The sequence below is a fragment of the Triticum urartu genome, chromosome 5A, assembly GCF_056163025.1.
Source record: "Triticum urartu cultivar PI428250 chromosome 5A, HENAU_Tu73, whole genome shotgun sequence".
Taxonomy (NCBI): Eukaryota; Viridiplantae; Streptophyta; class Magnoliopsida; order Poales; family Poaceae; genus Triticum; species Triticum urartu.
The window spans coordinates 472,031,660-472,051,046 of record NC_141877.1 but is presented as its reverse complement, the minus strand read 5'-3'; the positions used below and the strand labels follow the sequence as shown (position 1 = coordinate 472,051,046).

The 19,387-nt window shown below is 45.0% G+C and overlaps 1 protein-coding gene across 1 annotated transcript; it reads right to left on the bottom strand.

Annotated features, from left to right (window-relative positions):
• Positions 1–16,825: 16,825 nt before the first annotated feature.
• LOC147972039 (uncharacterized) lies at positions 16,826–18,707 on the bottom strand. The gene is made up of 3 exons (XM_087522916.1): positions 18,091–18,707; positions 17,898–17,971; positions 16,826–17,301 (listed from the first exon to the last, which is right to left on the bottom strand). The coding sequence occupies exons 1-3, from the start codon at positions 18,469–18,471 to the stop codon at positions 17,043–17,045; spliced, it is 714 nt and encodes a 237-aa protein (XP_087379042.1). The 5' UTR covers positions 18,472–18,707; the 3' UTR covers positions 16,826–17,042.
• Between the last annotated feature and the right edge of the window lie 680 nt (positions 18,708–19,387).

Genomic DNA, 19,387 nt, shown 5'->3' with positions numbered 1-19,387 from the left:
CATAGACATGAGTTGTCATTTGATTAACGGGATCACATCATTAGAGAATGATGTTATTGACTTGACCCATTCCGTTAGCTTAGCATACGATCGTTTAGTATATTGCTATTGCTTTCTTCATGACTTATACATGTTCCTATGACTATGAGATTATGCAACTCCCGAATACCAGAGGAACACTTTGTGTGCTACCAAATGTCACAACGTAACTGGGTGATTATAAAGGTGCTCTACAGGTGTCTCCGATGGTACTTCTTGAGTTGGCATAGATCGAGATTAGGATTTTTCACTCCGATTGTCGGAGAGGTATGTCTGGGCCCTCTCGGTAATACACAACACTATAAGCCTTGCAAGCAATTAAACTAATGAGTTAGTTGCGGGATGATGTATTACAGAATGAGTAAAGAGACTTGCCGGTAACGAGATTGAAATAGGTATTGAGATACTGACAATCGAATCTCGGGAAAGTAACATCCGATGACAAAGGGAACAACGTATGTTGTTATGCGGTTTGATCGATAAAGATCTTCGTAGAATATGTAGGAACCAATATGAGCATCCAGGTTCCGCTATTGATTATTGACCAGAGACGAGTCTCGGTCATGTCTACATAGTTCTCGAACCCATAGGGTCCGCACGCTTAACGTTCGGTGGCGATCGGTATTATGAGTTTATGTGTTTTGATGTACCGAAGGTAGTTCGGAGTCCCGGATGAAATCGGGGACATGACGAGGAGTCTCGAAATGATCGAGGTGTAAAGATTGATATATTGGACGACTATATTCGGACATCGGAAAGGTTCTGAGTGCTTCGGGTATTTTTCGGAGTACCGGAGAGTTATGGGAATTTGCCGGGGAGTACATGGGCCTTATTGGGTTTTAGGGGAAAGAGAGAGGGGAGGCTGCGCGCCCCCCAAGGCCTAGTCCAAATTGGACTAGGGGGAGGGGCGGTGCCCCCTCCTTCCTTCTCTTCTCTTTTCCCTTTCCTTCTCTCCTACTCCTACTACATGGAAGGGGGGAATCCTACTCCGATGGGAGTAGGACTCCACAGGGCACGCCATAGTAGAGGGCCGGCCCCCCCTCCTCCACTCCTTTATATACAGGGGAGGGGGGCACCGCATGGACACACAAGTTGATCAGTTGATCTTTTAGCCGTGTGCGGTGCCCCCTCCACCATAATCCACCTCGGTCATATCGTAGCGGTGCTTAGGCGAAGCCCTGCGTCGGTAACATCATCATCACCGTCATCCCTCCATCATGCTGACAGAACTCTCCCTCAAAGCTCTGATGGATCGGAGTTCGTGGGACGTCACCGAGCTGAACGTGTGCTGAACTCGGAGGTCCCGTACGTTTGGTACTTGGATCGGTTGGATCGTGAAGACGTACGACTACATCATCCGCATTCTCATAACGCTTCCGCTTACGGTCTACGAGGGTACGTAGAAGATACTCTCCCCTCTCGTTGCTATGCATCACCATGATTTTGCGTGTGCATAGAATTTTTTTTGAAATTATTGCGTTCCCCAACAGTGGCATCCGAGCCAGTTTTATGTGTACATGTCATATGCACGAGTAGAACACAAAGGAGTTGTGGGCGTGAGTATATACATATTGTTTGCCCTTACTAGTTGATTCTTGATTCGGCGGTATTGTTGGATGAAGCAGCCCAGACTGACATTACGCGTACGCTTACCCGAGACTGGTTCTACCGCCGTGCCTCGCACACAGGTGGCTAGTGGGTGTCTGTTTCTCCAACTTTAGTTGAATTGGTTTCAATGAACAGGTTTCTTTCTGAAGATCAAAAAGCAATCACTGTACTACGTTGTGGTTTTTGATGCGTAGGTAAGAATGGTTCTTGCTCAGCCCGTAGCAGCCACGTAAAACTTGCAACAACAAAGTAGAGGACGTCTAACTTGTTTTTGCAGGGCATGTTGTGATGTGATATGGTCAAGATGTGATAAGATATAAATTGTTGTATGAGATGGTCATGTTTTCTTAAAGTTATCAGCACTGGCAGGAGCCTTATGGTTGTCTCTTTATTGCATAAGATGCAAGCGCCATATAATTGCTTTACTTTATCGCTATGTGATAGCAATAGTTGCAAAAGCAATAGTTGGTGAGACGACCATGTGACGACACATTGATAGAGATCAAGATGATGGAGATCAAGGTGTCATGCCGGTGACGAATGGAGATCATGATGGTGTTTTGGAGATGGAGATCAAAGGCACAAGATGATGATGGCCATATCATGACACATATTTTGATTGCATGTGATGTTTATCCTTTATGCATCTTATTTTGCTTAGTTCGGCGGTGGCATTATAAGATGATCTCTCACTAAATTTCAAGGTATAAGTGTTCTCCCTGAGTATGCACCGTTGCGACAGTTCTTTGTGCTGAGACACCACATGATGATCGGGTGTGATAAGCTCTACGTTCACATACAACAGGTGCAAGCCAGTTTTGCACACGCAGAATACTCGAGTTAAACTTGACGAGCCTAGCATATGTAAATATGGCCTCGGAACATTGAGACCGAAAGGTCGAGCGTGAATCATATAGTAGATATGATCAACATAGTGATGTTCACCATTGAAAACTACTCCATCTCACGTGATGATCGGACATGGTTTAGTTGATTTGGATCACGTGATCACTTAGATGATTAGAGGGATGTCTATCTAAGTGGGAGTTCTTAAGTAATATGATTAATTGAACTTTAATTTATCATGAACTTAGTCCTGATAGTATTTGCATATCTATGTTGTAGATCAATAGCTTGCGATGTAGCTCCCCGTTTATTTTTGATATGTTCCTAGAGAATAATAAGTTGAAAGATGTTAGTATCAATAATGCGGACTAGCTCCGTAATCTGAGGGTTATCCGCATTGCTGCACATAAATATTATGTCCTTGATGCACCGCTAGGTGACATACCTATTGTAGGAGCAGATACAGACGTTATGAACGTTTGACAAAGCTCGGTATGATGACTACTTGATAGTTTAGTGCACCATGCTTTACGGCTTAGAACCGGGACATCAAAAACGTTTTGAATGCCACAGAGCATATAAGATGTTCCAAGAGCTGAAATTGGTATTTCAGACTCATGCCCGATTCGAGATGTATGAGACTTCTGACAAGTACTTTGCCTACAAGATGGAGGAGAATAGCTCAACCAGTGAGCATGTGCTCAGATTGTCTGAGTACTACAATCACTTGAATCAAGTGGGAGTTAATCTTCCAGATAAGATAGTGATTGACAGAGTTCTCTAGTCACTATCACCAAGTTACTAGAACTTTGTGATGAACTATAATATGCAAGGGATAACGGAAACGATTCCCAAGCTCTTCGTGATGCTGAAATCGACGAAGGTAGAAATCAAGAAAAGCATCAAGTGTTGATGGTTGACAAGACCACTAGTTTAAAGTAAAAGGGCAAGGGAAAGAAAGGGAACTTCAAGAATAATGGCAAGCAGGTTTCCACTCCCATGAAGAAGCTCAAAGCTAGACCCAAGCCTGAAACTGAGTGCTTCTACTGTAAAGGAAATGGTCACTGGAAGTGGAACTGCCCTAGATACTTGGTGGATAAGAAGGATGGCAAGGTGAACAAAGGTATATTTGATATACATGTTATTGATGTGTACTTTACTAGTGTTTATAGCAAACCCCTCGGTATTTGATACTGGTTCATTTGCTAAAAGTAGTAACTCGAAATGGGAGTTGCAAAATAAACAAAGACTAGTTGAGGGCGAGGTGACGATGTGTGTTGGAAGTATTCCAAGGTTGATAAGATCACCATCAAACTGATAAGCTCGAACCCAAATCGGAGTAGTGCGTGTTCATAGGATAACCAAAAGAAACTATTGGGTACACCATCTATCACAGATCCGGAGGCAAGATATTTTGTTGCAAAGAATGGATCCTTTCTAGAGAAGGAGTTTCTCTCGAAAGAAGTGAGTGGGAGGAAAGTAGAACTTGATAAGGTAATTGTACCTTTTCCCGAATTGGAAAGTAATTCATCACAGAAATCAGTTCCAGTGATTCCTACACCAATTAGTGAGGAAGCTAATGATGATGATCATGAAACTTCAGATCAAGTTACTACCGAACCTCGTAGGTCAACCAGAATACGTTCCGCACCAGAGTGGTACGGTAATCCTATTTTGGAGGTCATGTTACTTGACCATGACGAACCTACGAACTATGAGGAAGCGATGATGAGCCCAAATTCCGCAAAATGGCTTGAAGCCATGAAATCTGAGATGAGGTCCATGTATTAGAACAAAGTATGGACTTTGATTGACTTTCCCGTTGATCGGTGAGCCATTAAGAATAAATGGATTTTCAAGAGGAAGACGGACACTGATAGTAGTGTTACTATCTACAAAGCTCGAATTGTCGCAAAAATGTTTTCGACAAGTTCAAGGTGTTGACTACGATGAGATTTTTCTCACTCGTATCGATGCTTAAAAGTCTGTTCGATCATGTTAGCAGTTGTCGCATTTTATGAAATCTGGCAAATGGATGTCAATACTGCATTCATTAATGGATTTCTCAAAGAAGAGTTGTATATCATGCAACCAGAAGGTTTTGTCGATCCTAAAGGTGCTAACAAAGTGAGCAAGCTCCAGCGATCCATCTATGGACTGGTGCAAGCATCTCAGAGTTGGAATATATGCTTTGATAAAGTGATCAAAGCATATGGTTTTATACAGACTTGCGGTGAAGCCTGTATTTACAAGAAAGTGAGTGGGAGCACTACATCATTTCTGATAAATATATGTGAATGACATATTGCTGATCAAAAATAATGTAGAATTGTCTGGAAAGCATAAAGGAGTGTTTGAAAGGAGTTTTTCAAAGAAATACCTCGGTGAAGATACTTACATATTGAGCATCAAGATCTATAGAGATAGATCAATACGCTTGATATCTTGATATATTTTCAATGAGTGCATACCTTGACAAGATTTTGAAGTAGTTCAAAATGGAACACTCAAAGAAGGAGTTCTTGCCTGTGTTGCAAGGTGTGAAGTGTAGTAAAGACTCAAAACCCGACCATGACAGAAAATAGAAAGAGAATGAAAAGTCATTCCCTATGCCTCAGTCATAGGTTCTATAAAGTATGTCATGTTGTGTACCAAACCTATTGTGTACCTCACCATACGTTTGGCAAGAGGCTACAATAGTGATCCAGGAGTGGATCACTGGACAGCGGTCAAAAATATCCTTAGTGGAATAAGGAAATGTTTCTCAGTTATGGAGGTGACAAAGAGTTCGTCGTAAAGAGTTAAGTCGATGCAAGCTTTGACACCGATCTGGATGACTCTAAGTCTCGATGTAGATACATATTGAAAGTGGGAGAAATTAGCTAGAGTAGCTCCGTGCAAAGCATTGCAGACATAGAAAATTTGAAAAATACATATGGCTCTGAATGTGGCAGACCCGTTGACTAAATTTCTCTCACAAGCAAAACATGATCACTCTTTGGGTGTTAATCACATAGCGATGTGAACTAGATTATTGACTCTAGTAAACCCTTTGGGTGTTAGTCACATGGAGATGTGAACTAATCACATAAAGATGTGAATTATTGGTGTTAAATCACATAACGATGTGAACTAGATTATTGACTCTAGTGCAAGTGGGAGACTGGAGGAAATATGCCCTAGAGGCAATAATAAAGTTGTTATTTATATTTCCTTATATCATGATAAATGTTTATTATTCATGCTAGAATTGTATTAACCGGAAACTTAGTACATGTGTGAATACATAGACAAACAAAGTGTCACTAGTATGCCTCTACTTGACTAGCTCGTTGAATCAAAGATGGTTAAGTTTCCTAGCCATAGACATGAGTTGTCATTTGATTAGCGGGATCACATCATTAGAGAATGGTGTGATTGACTTGACCCATTCCGTTAGCTTATCATACGATCGTTTAGTGTATTGCTATTGCTTTCTTCATGACTTATACATGTTCCTATGACTATGAGATTATGCAACTCCCGAATACCAGAGGAACACTTTGTGTGCCACTAAGCATCACAACGTAACTGGGTGATTATAAAGGTGCTCTACAGGTGTCTCCGATGGTACTTGTTGAGTTGGCATAGATCGAGATTATGATTTGTCACTCCGATTGTCGGGGAGGTATCTTTGGGCCCTCTCAGTAATACACATCACTATAAGCCTTGCAAGAAATTCAACTAATGAGTTAGTTGCGGGATGATGTATTACGGAACGAGTAAAGAGACTTGCCGGTAACGAGATTGAACTAGGTACTGAGATACCAACAATCAAATCTCAGGCAAGTAACATACCGATGACAAAGGGAACAACGTATGTTGCTATGCGGTTTGACCGATAAAGATCTTCGTAGAATATGTAGGAACCAATATGAGCATGCAGGTTCCGCTATTGGTTATTGACCAGAGACGAGTCTCGGTCATGTCTACATAGTTCTTGAACCTGTAGGGTCTGCACGCTTAACGTTCGGTGGCGATCGATATTATGAGTTTATGTGTTTTGATGTACCTAAGGTAGTTCGGAATCCAGTATGAGATCGGGGACATGACGAGGAGTCTCTAAATGATCGAGACGTAAATATCGATATATTGGACGACTATATTCGGACATCGGAAAGGTTCCGAGTGATTCGGGTATTTTTTTGGAGTACCGAAGAGTTATGGGAATTCGCCGGGGAGTACATGGGCCTTATTGGGCTTTAGGGGAAAGAGAGAGGGGAGGCTGCGCGCCCCCAAGGCCTAGTTCGAATTGGACTAGGGGGAGGAGCGGCGCCCCCTCCTTCCTTCTCTTCTCTTTTCCCTTTCCTTCTCTCCTACTCCTACTACATGGAAGGGGGGGAATCCTACTCCGGTGGGAGTAGGACTCCCCAGGGCGCGCCATAGTAGAGGGCCGACCCTCCCCCTCCTCCACTCCTTTATATACTGGGGAGGGGGGCACCCCATGGACACACAAGTTGATCAGTTGATCTTTTAGCTGTGTGCGGTGCCCCCCTCCACCATAATTCACCTCGTTCATATCATAGCGGTGCTTAGGCGATGCCCTGCGTCGGTAGCATCATCATCACCGTCATCACGCCGTGTGCTGATGGAACTCTCTCTCAAAGCTTTGCTAGATCGGAGTTCGTGGGACGTCACCGAGCCGAACGTGTGCTGAACTCGGAGGTGCCGTATGTTCGGTACTTGGACCGGTTGGATCGTGAAGACGTACGACTACATCAACCGCATTCTCATAACGCTTCCGCTTCCGGTCTACGAGGGTACGTAGACGATACTCTCCCCTCTCGTTGCTATGCATCACCATGATCTTACGTGTGCGTAGGAATTTTTTTGAAATTACTGCGTTCCCCAACAAACCTTGCCAAGTCCCAATACCTTAGAGGACGAGGCATCACCCCACTCGACATTGGTGGGCATAGATGGAATCTTGTGCAAGTCAACCACCAAATCCTTGCTTCCGGTCATATGATTAGTGGCTCCACTATCGAGCAACCATGACCCCCCACCGGAAGCAAACACCTACAAGAGATCAATGCTTGGTTTTAGGTACCCATTTTGTAATGGGTCCTTTGATGTTAGTAACAAGGGTCTTAGGAACCCAAATAAACCATTCAGTGTACTCATAAAGAGAATCAACGAATTTAGCATAAACATGTCCATCACTAGCACGACATAACACATAAGATGGGTTAAAGTCGACGACTTTGTTGGAAGGGGTGGCATTGCCCTTCTTGACCGCGCCACCCTTCACATTGTTCTTCTTCTCCTTAGAAGCACCCTCTCCCTCCTTCACAAAAGTTTGCTTGAGAGGAGGAGGTCGTTTGGCCTTGTCATTCATCTTCTTGTCCTTGGACTTGGGTGCAAACCCAATCCCTTCCTTGGCCACAACTTCCTTTTGATTGCTCAAAAGATCATTGAGGTTCTTCTCACCTTGTATGCATGACACAAGACCTTTCTCAAGTTGCTCCTTCAACTTTTCATTCTCCTCAACAAGATGCACATGCTCACAACATGGGTTAGTAGGATTTGCATTATCAATTAAGACAATATGAGGAAAAGTGGCTTTCTCCTTGGTTAGCTTTACTTGGAGTTGATCATGACACTCTTTGAGGCTAGCATGAGCACCCTTCAAGACCTTGTGAGCCTTGTCAAGTAAGTCAAACTCCTCTTTGAGTCTAGCAAGATCAATCCCAAGCTTGGCCTTCTCGGAGCTTAGCACACGAGATACAACAAGAGCATGATCAAGATCTTTCTTTAATTTAGCGTGGTCATCGTTGTATGACTCCTCAAGAGACAAACGAAGGCCTCGCTCTTCCTCAAGAGCATGGAAAGATCCGAAATCTCATCGGCATAGTCACGACTATGCCCCTCCATCTTAGAGATGGTATCTTCGTGAGCCTCGATCATGTCATTGGCTTTACCAAGTTGTTCCAAGAGTGCAACGAAGTGCTTCTTGGATTTACCCTTGAGTTTACTCATAAAAGACTCAAATTCATTCTCCTCCACATTAGACCCCTCATGTTCATCAATGCAATCCGTCAAAGAAGGATTATTAATGATGGTAGTTTTGATGTTGGGGGTTACCTTATTGGTGGCTTTAGCCATGAGGCACTTGGCGGCGATGTTCTCAATGGGTGAGTCGAAGAGAGACACTCGTGGAATTGTCGCAATGACAACGGAGGCCATGGCAACTGATTCACCGTCATCATCATCATCATCACCATCCTCATTGTATTCTTCTTGTGCCACCAACCCCTTGGGAGGAGTCTTCTTGGTGAAGTTTCTCTTGTTGGGGAAGGACTTGGCCTTGTCTTTTCGGATGAGCTTGCCACCATTGTCTTCCCTCTTCTCATAAGGGCATTCCGCAACAAAATGGCTCACATTGCCACAATTATAGCACGTCCTCACTCGTTGCTTGACCTTCGCGCCACTTGAGTTGTTCTTATTGAAGTTGGGCCTTGTGTTCTTCTTGCTCCAAAATTTCCTTGAAGCAAGAACCATGTGTTCATGATAAGCATACTTTGTATCTTCGAGATTGCTCTCCTCTTCTTCCTCTTCTTCCACACTAACCTTGGCCTTCAAGGCAAGGTTGGGCTTCTTTGCTCTTTGAGAACGTAACACCGCATTGTCGGCGGTCTTGTCCAAGATACTCATAGCCACAAACTCATCCAACACTTCACTTGAGGACAAGGTGTGGAAATCCGGCCTTTGACGAATGACGGATCGAAGGACATGGCCTTGTGGTAAGGCATCATGGCCTTGAGGAATTTGCGCTTGATCCAATTGTCATCCGTATCCTTGCTCCCATGATCTCGGAGTGAGACCGCGAGAGTAGTTAATCTCCGATAAAGCTCACGGGGTTCTTCATCTTCTTTCATTGCAAACTCATCGGCTTCATCTTGCACCACTTCATAGTTGGAGCATTGAATGCTTGCGCTTCCCCTGTAGAGGGAAATAACTTGGCGCCATGCATCCTTGGCCATGGTGAAGGGCCGGAGATGAGCAAGATCTTCGGGTGGAATTGCATCTTGGATGATGAAGAGAGCATTCTCATTGAATTGATTATCCGCGGCTCTCTAGGGGTGAAGTTGCTTCGGTCATGTGGATAAAATCATTCTTCAATGATTCTCCAAAGATTAGTATTAACATGTGAAAGAACATGCGGTGCCCCCATGTTTGGTTTTGGTAATTGATGACAATCTCTATGGACTAATGGTTGCCTTGAGTTATATTTGAAGGTTTTGTCCATAGGCTTCTCTACATGTGTTGGTTTCGAGGAGAGTTTGTGTTGACCAAGGTGCTATTCAAGGAATTACCTAAAGATTGGTCTTGTGAGAGGTTGATCAAGACTAAGTCAAAGAGTGAATCAAGTTGATCAACACACAAAGCATAGAAGATGTACCGAGAGGGATCAAGCGATCCCATGGTATGGTAAGCATTGTCAATTACGCTTTGTGTACTAACCCATGATCTTCGTGAGAGTTCTTTGTGGGGTTAGGTTGCGGGGTGCAAGTTCAAGTGAAGCATCACGAAGAGATCAAATGCTTGAAGCTTGCCGTCCATTGTGGTGACAATGGACTTGTGAAGATGTGCGGAAGAGTGGCTCACCCATAGTGGAGTATGGGGGAGCAATCAACTAGTCTTCATCGAGCCAACGCAATCAAGAAAGGTGGTCCAACTTGAGGGAGTCAAGATCGTCATCATCTAGCTCAAGTGGACCATGTGCAAGGCAAAGGTTTGCCCTTGATAGGTTTTCTATTTTACCGGTTTCATGATGGTAGTTGGGAGACCGGGTTATAAGATCGATTGCCGTGCTATCAAGGGGGGCTCTCGTTGAGTAGCTTGATCATATCATTCGTAGAGAGCTCAAACCATTGCTTCCTTGCATCATCTTTCTTGGTTCTTGGTTGCTTCTCTTTGTGAGTTTTGGAGCTTTTGGTCATCTTGTTGACAAGCTCGAGTTCATCGAAAACGGAGTTCACATGCATTTTCTATGATGTTTTCGATGTTGGAGGTTATGCAGGTTCTTCTATGTTGGAGGTTTCACTCCTCTATTTGTTAGGCATACCTCCCATGCCTCTTCTTACTATATTTGTCACTCGTTGTCTTGTATCCACTCGTTGTCTTGTATCCAACAAGCTTGAGTTTGCTCAATTCGGAGCTCATTTGCAGAAGTTATGGCAGTTCTGGTCTTATTGGATTCGTCTGTTGTCTTTAGCTGCATTTTGAAGGCATCCAAGTGCTAAAGCCTCTGCGGCGGGCGGTAGTACTACTCAAGGGAGCGATAGTACCGCAGGGGCCAGCGGTAGTACCGCACCCGGTGAGCGGTAGTACCGCTGCCTCTAGCCCAGAACGCTGGCGCACACGAAAGTAGGCGCGGAAGTAATTTTTTACTTCCGCGCCCTACATGGTAGTACCGCTCCTGGTGAGTGGTAGTACCGCTGCCTCGTGTCATGGCACTGTTGCACGCGGTAGTAGGCGCAGATGTAATTTTTACAACCGCCCTTACGCGGTAGTACCGCTCCCTGTGAGCGGTAGTACCATGCCGTCTTTTTATCATAGCTAGCTCCAGCGGTTGTAGGCGCGGTAGTTATTTTTTACTTCCGTGGTCGCGCGGTAGTTCCACAAGGGCAAGCGGTAGTACGGCTCCTCCAGTAGTACCGCCCTGTCACCCGTTTGCAGTGTTGTTTCATTGGGCTTCTGCCGCCCTAGCGGTAGTACCGCTCTGTGTGGGCTGTGAGCATAACGGTTGGATTTCCCCCCTCCTATAAAAGGGGGTCTTCTTCCCCAATGAACCTTATCCTTTAAGCTCGTGTTCTTCCCCCATTGTTGACCTTCTTCGAGCTTGCTAACTCTCAATCCCTCCATGGATTCTTGCTAGTTTTTGAGGGAAAAGAGAGAGGAGATCTAGATCCACTTTTCCACCAATCACTTTCTTCTCTATGTGAGGGGAACCCCTTGGATCTAGATCTTGGAGTTCTTGGTGTTCTTCTTGTTCTTCCTCTCATTTTCCTCCCTAGCATTAGTTGCTTTGGTGGGATTTGGGAGAGAAGGACTTGGGCACTCCGTGTGCCCTTGCCATTGCATTTGGTGCATCGGTTTGAGTTCTCCACGGTGATACATAGAAGTTACAAGTTGAGAAGCTTATTACTCTTGGGTGCTTGGTACCCTTGATCTTGTTCCTCTTGGGTGCTTGGGCACCCTAGATGGTTGGTGGTGTTCGGAGCCTAATCATTGTGGTGTAAAGCTCCGGGCAAGTGTCGGGGTCTCCAATTAGGTTGTGGAGATCGCCCCGAGCAATTTGACGGGTACCGGTGACCGCCCCCAAGGGTTGCCAAAGTGTACGGGTTCGGTGACCGCCCCCAAGGGTTTCCATTTGTACGGGTTCGGTGACCGCCCTCAAGGGTCCCTTAGTGGAATCACGACATCTTGCATTGTGCGAGGGCGTGAGGAGATTACGGTGGCCCTAGTGGCTTCTTGGGGAGCATTGTGCCTCCACACCACTCCAAACGGAGATTAGCATCCGCAAGGGTGTGAACTTCGGGATACATCATCGTCTCCACGTGCCTCGGTTATCTCTTACCCGAGCCCTTTACTTATGCACTTTTCTTTGTGATAGCCATATTGTTTCTAGTCATATATCTTGCTATCACCTAGTAGTTTATCTTGCTTAGCATAAGTTGTTGGTGCACATAGGTGAGCCTAGTTGTTTTAGGTTTTGTGCTTGACAAATTAACCGCTAGGTTTATTCCGCATTTGTTCAAGCCTAAACCGTAATTATTTTAAAGCGCCTATTCACCCCCCTCTAGGTGACATCCACGATCTTTCAACATGGTTTAAATGATGCTTAAAGCGATAAACCCAAGAATCAAAGTCCTCATTTTTCACAATCTTAGGGGGAGGACCGGCATGATTCAAATGAGTGGAAGGAATCGGTCCACCATAAGTAAGCGGAGGATCCACATGGGCAAAGATGCCGTTGCCAATTTTACCACTAGAAGAAGGAGCCTTTTCACTAGTAGCTTCCCCCTTGTCGGAGTTAGCATCTGTCACCTTGTTAGTGGGATCACCCACTTTCATTGATGTGGTGGATAATTTAAGCCCTTCTAAGAATTTGTTAAACATGCTTTCAACCTCGGTCGTCATGGAGGTTTTCAATGTGTCCAAAGCCACATTGAATTCCTCACGAGAGACCGTGGTTCCCCCATCGGCCATAGACGAGATTGGATTCACACCGGAGTGCTCCTCCGCACCGTCTACGGTGTCAACCATACTCTTCGGACAACAAAGTCCTTAATAAAGAGACGAGGCTCTAATACCAACTGAAAGGATCGATAAAGTTGACTAGAGGGGGGGGGGCGTGAATAGGCAACTAACAATTTTTAGCTTTTCTTTACGAATTTAAACTTAAACATCAAAGTAGGTTGTCTAGATATGCAACTAGGTGAGCAACCTATATGATGCAAACACAATAAGCACACAAGCAAGCAAGGGATAGAACACAAATAATCTTGCACGAGTAAAGGTACGAGATAACCAAGAGTGGAGCCGGTGAAGACAAGGATGTGTTACCGAAGTTCCTTCCTTTTGAGGGGAAGTACGTCTCCATTGGACCAGTGTGGAGGCACAATGCTCCCCAAGAAGCCACTAGGGCCACCGTATTCTCCTCATGCCCTCACACAATGCGAGATGCCATGATTCCACTATTGGTGCCCTTGAAGGCGGCGACCGTACCTTTACAAACAAGGTTGGGGCTCTCTCCACAACTGAATTGGAGGCTCCCAACGAAACCACAGAGCTTCACCACAATGGAATTTGGCTCCGAGGTGACCTCAACCGTCTAGGGTGCTCAAACACCCAAGAGTAACAAAATCCACACAAGAAAGTATGGGGAAGCAAATATCCTTTGGTGGAAGTGTGGATCTAGGTCTCCTCCTTCTATCCCTAGCAAATCAGCAAGTTTGAGTGGCTAGGGATGGAGATCGGGCAAGAGAGCTTGAGTGGCATTAATGGTGGAGTGATAGAGGTAAGAGGTGGGTGTGGTAGGTGGAAGAACCACCCTTATATAGCAAACCCTAAATCCAACCGTTACTGCAAAATCTGTACTGCAGCGGTACAACTGGTCCTTGCCCCGGTACAACCGGGCCTCACAGTTTACCATCAGAACCCTACCAGGTGGTACAACCGGGAGAGTAGGCGGTAGTACCGGTCTATGAGAACAACCGGAACAACCGCCGAGCCACCGCTCAACCACCGCATTGAAACAGTAGGGTGTCACCCCTGAGTGCCGTAGTCGAGCGGTACACTACCCGTGCAACCGCCTGGCCTTGGATGCTTGAGCGGCTAAATCCCAAGCGGCAGAACCGCTCGGGGCACCGGTGGTACCAGTGTGCGGGGCACAACCGGACCAACCGGGCCACCACCGCCCAAGTACCGCATCAAAACAGAGGTATGACCGATTGTTGAGCGGTACATGGCCGGAACAACCGCTGTAGTCATTGTAGATCATGGTGGCGGTACCACCGCCCGGGAGCAGCGGTACAGCCGCTCGAACAAGACTGGGTAAGCACCATGGGCCAGCGGTACAACCGCTCGCATGAGCGGTACAACCGCTGGGAAAGCACAGCAAGAGGCAGGAGAGAATGGAAGCTCTCTCTCGACAAAAAGAAGGCAAGGGAGGGGTGTGGAAAGAGTGTATGTGAAAAGATTCCCCAACACCTTCTAATGCGGATTCCCTCTTGATAGTACGGGTTCCCTACGACCAAAGAGATAAAAACGTAGAAACCCCCGTCTTCGATCTTTTCCTTCCAGAGAGAATAGCTATCCGATGTACGCCTAATCACCAAGAACCTGAAGCACTTAGCACACGATTAGACCAACAAAGGGTTGTCATCATCATCCAAAATACAACGTAGGGAAATGCCCTTACAACCATACTCTCATAGATTGTGACGTTTAACAACCAGACTTGGGTGTCTTCTTCAAAAGATGTTCGGTAGCACAACATATCTGCTTAAATGAGCCACTTAGAACACATTAAGATATTATACATCAACCTGCCATGCAGATTAGAAGAGTATTGCATTTTCATGGAGTGGTACTGTTAATACTAAGGATGCTCTCCTCTCGGTTGACCAACAGCTTGTCTTCCACATCTAATTCAGGGGATCTCCAATCACATAGACTAGGTTACCACTGTGAACAACTCATATGGTGGGTCTCATACCTATCTCCTTTGATACATTATCTATCACATTACATGAAAGACCCTTAGTAAAAAGATCTGCCAGATTTTTAGACGTTTGGATATAATCCAATGCAATAACTCCGGAGTTTCTCATTGTTCTAAAAGACTTTAACCTTCTCTGAATGTGTCTTGATGACTTCATGTTATCCTTTGAACTGCTCACTTTTGTGACCACAGTTTGATTGTCGCAGTTGATAAGGATATCCGACTCAAATGCGCTGAATTTTTGCACGAACATCATGAACTCAAGTATCTTTTACCAGAAAAAATGGATTTTTCTGAAAAGAAAAATACTATTTTTGGCAAATTTACTGTTCACTATTGGGCTCATCTGAGCCCTGGGGCCAAAATGCCATGTCCACTAAACTATGGCTCTTTCTCTGAAAATTGGCCACATAATGTATTATTAGGTAGTGTATGGTGACGTTTGACACACCATGGTTCACTATAGAATGGCAACTAAATATCTCTAAATCACATTGATGAAAAACAAACAGTTTCTTCTTCCATAACATGGACGCAAACAACTACTCTCTCCGTCTCACAATATAAGAACGTTTTGTACACTAATGTAGTGTCAAAAACGCTCTTATATTATGGGATGGAGGGAGTATCTTATAACCCTCCATTCAATTTTAGTTTTCTTTTCTTTTTTTCCAATCCAAAATATCAATCGTAGCCAGCCAAATGATCATCGGATACAAGTTTTGAAGGTCTAGTTATTTGAGGACATTAAAGGGGTAGTAGTAGGTCTGCCATTGTGGAATTTTGTAGTCGAATGTTTTTCCAATTGTAAATACAGTGACAAGATAGAATTGTTATTCATTGCAATGAGTTTTCACCTTGCAGGATTGCAACGCTGAATCTAATCTATAAATAAACTAGAGTGATGATAAGCTTACTCTGAGGTCTAGAGATCTGAAAATTTAAAATATCTGATTTTCTCTCTTGCAAACCAAAAGAAGTTGAGATATTGTTACAGTATATTGGAGAAGTTGGTGTGAAGTGTAGAAACCATGAATGTAGTTGTTAAGGAGGTTTGGTGCTTTAGAAAATCACAAAAAGAGATTAGGAGAGTACTGAATCATGGGAGGCTTGAATCAACCATATATTTGAGATGGTACTGTCTTCTGCCCCATACTACTATACCATTATTTGTATTTTTTGTATCACCGAATGTACTGATTTAAACCTGACTAAAGCTAAGTGGAGTTTCTATGGAAAATGCATAATTTGTTCAACCGAAGTCCGACTAAATCTATGCATCGCACCCAGGTGCACTTGACTCTGGTCACATTTCTGAGGTTCTCCAACCAACTATGGGCAGTAGTGGATGTGTGTGTCCATTGGTGGGTTAGTGAGTGATAAACAAAATATGCGGAACATCCAAGACCATAAACTGAAAGTGCATGAGGCTGCTTTCTTGCTATGGAAGGTGGCTCCTACCTTCAGTTTTGTGTCGTCGTTTGATGAGTGTTGTATCACATATCAGGCAAACCAAAAATTCAAAAGCATGGTTGAAGTATATACCAATCCTTTGCAAAAGCATTCATCTCAACTTCACTAATGCACTACTTCACAATAACCAATTACTCTTTTATCCCCTCAATTTTTTTCCACCCTTTTATGAATTATGGATTGCCTAGATCTTAAATTTCCTTTGGTCTTCATTGAAGCCATTTTATGCTGTATGTCTGGACTTGGTTCATTTTCATTTATCAAACAAAGTTGCAAGTAGAAACTCCAATGCACCAAAACATTACCGTGTTATTTTCAATTCGACAAACTCACAACCAATTTGATATTAAGATAACATGTACCCTATCATGATATAAATGACCTCCCACGTAGAGTTTGAGACAAGAATTATCTAACATCTAACAAGGTAAAAAGAAACACACGAACACAATCATGTAGCCCGAAATAAACACAAACAAACCCGCTATTTTAATTAACCAAAGGAAAAAAATCAACACATGGAAAATTATATACTACACAGAGAAACACACGAAATCAACCAGCTAGAAAACACATGATATACGACTATTACTCAATGATAATAATAATAAAAGGGCGTGAACATGTGTACATACGTACAGTACATGACTACACAGCACAGGAAGTCTGCACTGCTACAACCTCGACCTATGCCAAAAGAACAAATTAAAGAATCCGTCCATCGGTTCAGTCGGACGGGAGCAGCTAATAAGTGGCCAAACCAGCAAGGCAAAAAGATCGTGTTCTATCTTAATGGTCGTATCAGCTAGAGCTTGAGCTCGAGGTCCAGTTCTTCTCCGGCACCGCCGCGGCTGTCCTCCTCGTCGGAGTCGACGAGGTCCACGAACGCAACACGAGGCTTCCTCGCATGGCCACCGTGCGCCTGCGCTCGACGGCGGTGGTCCTGCTCCAAGACAGGCGGCGCCGGTGGAGCGACGGCTGCGGCGTTGCTCTGCCATGCATGGTGGTGATCATGGTGGCGTGGCGCCGGCTGGCCGCTCGACGCCTGCAGCTGCTGCATGTACCTGCCAATGTGCAATGTACACAAGGATGGATGAGTGCAAAGGGGGAAAAACAAGATTGTGTGTCTACAGCACGCACATGCGTAAATTGTGTACATCACACACTGTAAATTACATGCAAAATTTGAAATGTAAATTGCATATACTAAACTTAAAGAATGGACCCTGATGATAATTTTAGTTGTCAAGCATAGCAACTTTCTTCCCGAATGACAAGTTTTATTTCGGGTTTGTTTTTTCTTTTCAGATGGCCATTTTAGTTGTAGAAAATGTCAGGGCTGAAGTGCTTCATGCCACATGCCCACATGTGTGTCACTTATTATTTGGGTAAAGAACAGGTTATGCATGTTTGTGTGTGCACAGCACATGCGTAAATTGTGTACATCACACAGGTAAATTACATGCTAAATTTGAAACGTCAATTGCATATAGTACTAAATTTACAGAACATGTTATGGATGTTTGTGTGTGTGTACGACACATGCGTAAATTGTGTACATCACCCACGTAAATTACATGCTAAATTAGAAATATAAATATAAATTACATACTGAATTTGAAGAACAGGTGTGTGTATGCATGTTCATGTGTGTATGTACCTGCGTGCCAAAGTGTAGTGGTCGGCGCCATAGTAGTGAGGATAGTACTCCCTCTGCGCTGCTCCATTTCCGACCTGTGTGTGCAACACGTACGCACGTAAATTATGCCATCCCATCGCCACGATCGACATGGTGAGTAAAAATGTAGTAAAATGATCAGGCCGTGATCGATCGCCTTGCGCCGGGCGCGTACATAGGGATCGAACCGCACGCCGGCGACGTGCCCGGCCAGCAGGGACGGCAGCGGGGCCGTCGGAGGCGGCGCCGCCGCCGTCGCCGTCGCGAGCGACGGGAACACGTAGAAGCTCTCCGCCGTCTCGAGCTGCGCCCTGATGCTCTCCAGCGCCGCCACCCCGAGCCCGCGCCGCGGCTCCCGCCTGGCCGGCACGTCCACGCGGCCAATCTCCGCGGACTTCCTCTTCTTCCCGGCCATCACTCCCCCGCCGCCGCTCGCCATGGCCGCCGTCCGACCGATGGATCGATCGGCCTCTCCCTTCTCTCCCAAATGAATCCAATCAGGCACGCACGCACGCACGCGGAGGCGCTCGTATTTAAACCGGGGGCGCGGCGGCATGCACTCCCCGGACGGGAAAGTGAGCTGTTATCTCAGCATTGATGCCGGAGCAATCGGCCGCGATACGCCTGCGCTGTCTGCCATTCATGCGAATTCCCCCGCTTTAATTCCTTCTCCTTGGGCCGGATCCCCTGTGGATGCTGCCAAGATTTCTGCCCGTTAACGCCCGGCGCTATACTTGGGAACCAAATCTTCTGTGGGTTGCACGCAATCATGCTGGCGATCGTCTTCTTTGAGCTGCCATGGCGAGAGGAGAGCGGATTGGGATGGGATTTACGTGCGTGCGTGCGTGTGAGCGAGCTAGCTCACGCGTTTCCTTTTCTGAAGAAATTAATTAAAAATGGCAGGGGATTTGCGACGGACACGGTGGATTAATCGGTCGGAGCTGGCAAGATCCGCGTGTATCGACGGATTGTTAATGCCGCGTCTGCGCTATGGATGTGGACGCCTAGGCGGGCAAGATCAGCCCTCATGGACGTGCGATTGGAACTGACCATATGTGCAAAGAAAACAACACGTACAATTCATCGTGTCACGTGCGGTTTGACACCTTTTTTTTTATCATATCGTGTGGTTTTGACACTTTTATTTTTGAGTTGAAAAAGAAAGTGTCAAAACCACACGTGTGTGTGTGTGTGTTGGGGTAGGGAGGGGGCAGGGGTTGTCACACGGAATAGCAAAACGGTCATGTGTTGTCTATGTGATTTTTAGATCACGGATTCACGGTACGTACTTCTTTTTGCAGATAACGTGAGATTCGTGAAAAACGCGTTGGAATCATTTTGGAACAAAGAACCATTTGGACTTGGCAAGATCCGGGTGTATGAACAAATGGATGCTTATTCACTTTGTATGGTGAGGCCGGGCAAAATCAACCCTCTCAAACGTACAATTGAAATTGATTATATATAAGCGT

Bases quoted from the DNA above. Each gene is read 5' to 3' on its own strand.
- LOC147972039 (XM_087522916.1), bottom strand. From the start codon at position 18,471: ATGCCGCCGCGCCCCCGGTTTAAATACGAGCGCCTCCGCGTGCGTGCG. The intron at 17,972-18,090 runs GTACGCGCCCGG...TTGCACACACAG, and splicing joins GCGTGCGGTTCGATCCCTAT to GTCGGAAATGGAGCAGCGCA. The intron at 17,302-17,897 runs GTACATACACAC...GCACATTGGCAG, and splicing joins CACTACACTTTGGCACGCAG to GTACATGCAGCAGCTGCAGG.